This window comes from Orycteropus afer, unplaced genomic scaffold (assembly GCF_000298275.1).
Source record: "Orycteropus afer afer isolate SDZICR_OR568_19922 unplaced genomic scaffold, OryAfe1.0 scaffold00040, whole genome shotgun sequence".
Lineage (NCBI taxonomy): Eukaryota > Metazoa > Chordata > Mammalia > Tubulidentata > Orycteropodidae > Orycteropus > Orycteropus afer.
The window spans coordinates 3,835,971-3,841,970 of NW_006921627.1; the positions used below are offsets into that span (position 1 = coordinate 3,835,971).

General features: G+C 37.0%; 1 protein-coding gene across 1 annotated transcript in view; it reads right to left on the minus strand.

The window, feature by feature from the left end:
- ERC1 (ELKS/RAB6-interacting/CAST family member 1) overlaps positions 1–6,000 on the minus strand; it is a 715,223-nt gene that overhangs the window by 112,706 nt on the left and 596,517 nt on the right. The window contains exon 17 of the mRNA XM_007937035.1: positions 4,279–4,377. Coding sequence (XP_007935226.1) covers positions 4,279–4,377 — 99 coding nt within the window. The remainder of the gene's footprint in view (positions 1–4,278; positions 4,378–6,000) is intronic.

Genomic DNA, 6,000 nt, shown 5'->3' on the forward strand with positions numbered 1-6,000 from the left:
TCCTTGGAAGGAAGATTGGAAAATCTGCCTCTGTAGGAATACCACTTTGGAAACGCAACAAGGGGTTGCTGTAAGTCTAGCCGACTTGACGTCAGTGAGTTTTTTTTTTTTTTTTTTTAAATCTTTCCAATAATTCTATGAAGTAGGTATTATTAAGAAACTCATTTTATAGATAAAGAAACTGGGATTTAGAGAGTTCAGTTACTTTCCCAAGGTGACAGAGTAAGTAGATAACTCATCTAATTCACACAACAGTTCTTATTTTAAAGATGAGGGAACTGAAGTACAGAGAGTACCGAGGTCACAGGTGAGTAAGTGGTGGTGGTAGGATCTGAACATAGATAAGCATTCTAGCTCCAAAGCCTACATTCTGCACCAATATGCTCTACCACCTCTCATGAAATGGTCTAACTCCAAAATCCTTTCAGTTCTATACTTCTATGATTCTCTTCCTATCTGAGTATTAATTTTATCTAGTAATGCTCATATGTGTCAGTATCCATTGGTGTCCTATAAAATATTTTAGTCGCAAAATATTATTTATGTTCTTATATTTGATAAGAGTAAGCAATACATTTCAAAACGTAAAGATTTTGTTAAGAAAATTTGTCCTCTGTAGAGTTGGCAAGGAACTAAATGAAAGAAACAGAAAAGCAAATCAAGATTTCTGCAATGTTTTAGGAGTCACATACATTTCTTTAGGTAAAACTTGTATGATATGTGCAGCTCATTTTACAAACTTTGAAACACTGTGTCACAGAAACCCCAGCTTTAATCAGCTAACCTTGTTGAACCGAAGGCAGTTAATATTGAGGGCAGTAAGCAAGCTTAACAGTTTAACCATTAGGAAAAGCAGAGTCAACAGCATTTGAACTCTTGCTGAGAGTTACTCTATTATGGCAGAAGAGAAAGAAAAATGGAGACTTTAGGAACAAGTCTCTGTTAGGGTTTGCTAATTTTTTAGTCTCCTGGTGAAGTTATCTATGAGCTTTATTTCCCAGAACACTAACATGTTTCTTCTCATTGGCTACAAAAAGGGTTTGTAATCAAAACACAATCCTGCTCATGTATGTGTAGGGGTGTTTCCTGCTAAGGCATTCCAAGAAGCTCCTCCTATGCTCTGCCAAAATTGACAAGGCAGAAACAAGTTCATTTCTAAGTAAGAGACTGGTCAACTATGTTTAACTACTGTACAGCCCCCACATGCCTCATGATGACAAATATCTATCCTTGCAGAGTGTAGATAAAGAGAATTAGGACACTCATTTTCTCAGCTTTAGTTATTTTCTGTCATGCAGCATTCTAACCCAAAGGTCTTTTTGGTTCCCACTGTGCATTTCACTTTCTTTCACATCCTCAGGTTTAAGTCATTTGGAAAGCTTCCCATCTTCACAGTGTATGCCCTTTTCACAACTTACCTCATCATCCTTCTTGGCTGTGTTCACCAGTAAGAGGTCTACACGTGTCCTCATCACTTTACACGGTTTAACACCAAGACACAGACATTTCAGGGAGAACTGACTCCAAAAGAGTGAGCTCACCAATATGCAGTGAATCCAGAGAGTGCAAGGTCACCAATATGTGTGAACTTATTAATCATAATTATTATTTTTCCTAAGAAAAGGATTTCCTTAGTCAAACCTCCAGGGCATCAGATCAAAGGGAGATACTGCCACAGCTGGACTATATTTTCCAGCCAATCAGCCTAGAAAGGAGAAGGTAGACAGTGTCCTGGCAACTATTTAACACAGCAGCCATCCACGCATCCATGAAGGAAAGGGAAAACCAGTTCTTTACATCGACATTTAAAAAAAAGTCTTCCTTTACTTCTTTGCTCTTCCTTATGTTTAGAGGTAGTTTGAAAGTAATTTCAAAGCTCTAAGTAGAATTACTGACTGAGAATTTAAAGCATTCTTCTTCAGATAGAAACAAAAGGAAGTTTTAAGTCCACAGTTCAGATTTTTGAAAAAGACTATTTATTTATCATTAATTATCATCGAGAGCATATCTTAAACCTAGGCTAACTGCAGAGTATGTGATCAATTTTCTACTTCCAGTTTGATATAAGTCATTATAATTCTTACCAGGACACTGCGATTTAAAAAAAAAAAAAAAATATATATATATCACCCTGGATAGGGTAATTTACTAATAAAGCCACAACTGGAGAAATTTAGTTATATGCCCTGGAAGTTCTCCCAAAAAAATGCATAAAGAGAAATTATAAAAGTGATTATTAACATACAACAAGGAAAAAAAGAAGCCACAGAATCTAAACCCCACTATGTCAGAAGCACAGCAATACACACAAAAAACATGTGAAAAAGAAAAAAAGGAAAGCACACTGAGAGATTTCATGAATTACACAGAAACAAGATGTGATAGTGAGAGTGTAAAATAATAATAATAAAAACAAAACAGAAAAAAAACCCATGTCTATAATTAAAGAAAGCTGTTTCTCACCGTTCTGAACAAAATGGCTGAACTAAGAGCATCTGATTGGCTATGCCCATATACCCTCCTCCTCATCCTATTGAGAGAGATGACAAAGGGAACAATGCCCCAGAGCAGCATGGGAATGAAAAAGAGTTGGTTAGTATTTAAAACAAAGACATAAGCATAATGTAGAAGAAAATGGTCTCTAATTTCTTGACTCTATTTATATTGAATTCTAATTCTCTAAACTATTAAAATTAGTAATTAGTTTGTCATTAAATTTCTACTCTTTCTACCATTCCAAGAGGCATTCTCCATCCCAGGGCTATATCTGGGCAAAAATAGCAAGTCGAATGCTTTTCTTTGTCTTCCCTTTTCTTCAACCCTTTTCCATCTCTGTCTCCACCTAATCTCACTGGTGGTGCAGTGCCTAAGGCATTTGACTGCTAACCAGAAGGCTGGCAGTTCAAATACACCAGCCACTCCATGGAAGGAAGACAGGGTAATCTACTTTCGTAAAGATTTACTGCCTCGGAAATCCAATGGGGCTTGCTATGAGTCGGAATAAACTCGAAGGCAGAGTGTTTGGTTTGGTTTTTGGTTTAATTCCAAGCATCTAATTCCTTTTCTATTATCAAAACCTGTTTCAAGGAAAGGATTTGATATGTATCTTATACACCCTGAGAGAAATTTAATCCAGGTATCAGGAAGCAGGCAAAAAAATAAAAAAAGTGATTTCTTGGTAGAGAAAGGTTGCAGATAACAGCAGGCAGCTCTCCATTTTATTTTGCCTACATTAAAGATTGATACTGTTTTCCTTCTAAAATTTATATTTTAGCTTGCTTCAACTGGTCTAGTGTCATCAAACTAGGACTGTACTTTTTGAATCTTAAAAATTTGCAATTTGGATTTCTTTACTGCTCTCATCTGCAATATTTCTGCTGCTTCTCCTAAGAAGCTTGTCCTAAGACAAGGCTATAGCTGTCGTTTAGTGGAGATAGCGAGCAGAGGAGTTTTGACTTTTTAGTCATATGGATATAATTACTTAACCATTATTTTTTTTCCCTTCAGCTATATATTTTAAGACTGGGTGTGATGGAGATGTTGAAATCTGATTTTTGGCAATGGGATATGAGGTAATCTGTTCACCACTCTAACCCATCCATCACTTTCAAGATCCTGGGAGAGCTCCCTTCTTCCAAATTGTTGGAGTTGGATATAGTTCCCTTCAGATTCATCCCTGTCTGTACTGCACTGGTGAGAAGTTGAGAGCAACAATTTTCCTTGAAAATGACATATGCTGGTAGGATCCACCAAGGACATGGAATAAGGAGCCTATGCTTAAATCTTCAGTTTTAAGAAGGGATGCCCAGAAATTTAAAAAATTGCAATTAAACAAAAGTTACCACTAACAAACAAAAGTTACTACTCCTTGATCTCATAAGAGGAGTCTCATTTTTTTGAATAAGAGACTTTTTTTTTGATAAGAAAACTAGGACAGCTACAAATTAACATGCATCACTGAGAAGGTTAAAATTTTTCTGCAACTTAATTCAAGGATTCTTTATCATCATTATCAATCTTTGGAGTATCTGTTCTTAAAATATTCAGAATTACCACCTTTCTATACATTAAATCTATGTTTTTCCTTACCCTCCCCACCCCCCGCAAGAAAAAAAAGAAGAAAGTTAAGGAACTTTCAGAAACTGAATTAGGTATTTTTAATTTTTCTAACTTCATATCAGAACATAATCTATACCCTAGAATTTGCAACACGCTAATACAAAATACATCAAAATAAAAGCACAATAGCTTTTACGAAACATGTGAGAGTAGTCTTACCTGGTCAGGGGAGGGTTTGTGATTGGTTTGACTGGAATGGGAGGATTTGAAGTGGTCATCCTCATAGTTGTCGGCCATTAGCTTCATTCGATTTTGTGTCTATGAAGAAATGAGTCACAAGGTTAAATTTAGGTATAATTTCTATGACACACTGTAAAGTAACAAATGTCTGAAGAGTTTTGAAAGAAAAAGAAAACTAATCCTGTTTTCAATAAATGAAACATAAGATTTTGGTGGAAAAGATTTAGGCACCTATATTGATACAGGAATTTTTGGGGAAGGAGTAATTGCTCCAAATTAAGGACCATAAGCAGTGCTTGTTTTTTTGTTTTGGATAAAGACTAGATTCTACATTTAGGATTCTGAAACTTCACTTTTTCACTTTATGATACACAGAAGCTACCTTGCCATTCCATTTTTGGGACGTTATATATCATACAGGCCTCATTAGAAAATTCAAGAGAATCAAGTGAAAAACAGAACTTACAATACAGGTTCAGAAAGGTGATCAGACAGAAGTTACATATGTAAAATTCAATAACTTTTTATTTTTAAATACTATCAACAAACAATTCAGGCTGTGAAAAGAAGTCAAAGGCTCTGAAATCCTTCTCCTCAATCCTTTTCTCCATATTTGCCAAAAAGAGGATGACTGGTGATCCTGTGTGCCTCGACAACTTAAGTCCTGAATAAATGAATACTATCCTCAGAAGGAAGGTTGGGCAATCTACTTCTGCAGTGATACTCCCTCGGAAACCCAAGGAGGGGTCTCTACGAATCAGATCTGACTCCATGGCAGTGCGTTCCATTTTTTGTATATTTAATATTTAGAGAATTCACTCTGCTGGGGAATCGATTGAGAAAATGTAGGGTACACAATACATGGAATTCAAACAGCAATATATATTATTAATAACTGCTAAAACTTTAAGTATATGCACTGAACAGAAACTTGCTAATTGTTGTTGTTGTTGTTATGTGCCGTCGAGTCGGCCCCGACTCATAGCGACCCCTCCTTGGGTTTCCGAGGCAGTATCACTACGGAAGTAGGATTGCCCAACCTTCCTTCTGAGGAGTGGCTGGTGGGTTTGAACCGCCAGCCTTCTGGTTAGCAGTCAAGTGCTTTAGCCACTATGCTACCAGAGCTCTTAAACTTGCTAATAGTAGATGATTTAAAAATGTTCCCTGTAGGACATCAAGCTCAATTGGCATAACATACTATACAAAACATTGTTTCACCTCCTACTCTGGCGAGTAGTGAATGGGATCTTAAAAGCTAGCAAGCTGTCATCGAGATGCAACGATGGGTCTCTCCTCATCCAGAGCAAAGAAGAACGAAGAAAACCAAAATTCATGGAAACAATTAGTCCTAGTGACTGGTACACCATCCGATCTGCAGCCTATATGACTATGAGACCAGAATAACTAGATAGTGCCCGGCTACCACTATCATCCACTTCGAAGGGGATCTATGTAGGAGATCCTTGATAGAGAGAGAGAACAATATAGAACAAAACTCAAAAACATTTGGAGAAAAAAAAAAGGGAGGGGACCAGGTTTGCTGGTCCAATAGAGCCTGGTGGAACCACTGAGACTATGGCCCCTAGCTGCCCTTCAGGTCTGGAATTGGCTCTTGCTCCAATATTGGTCAAAACTTTATCACTTTCCCTCTGGACCTAATTGACATTCTTACCTCCAGGTACTCCATACAATAGCACAGTG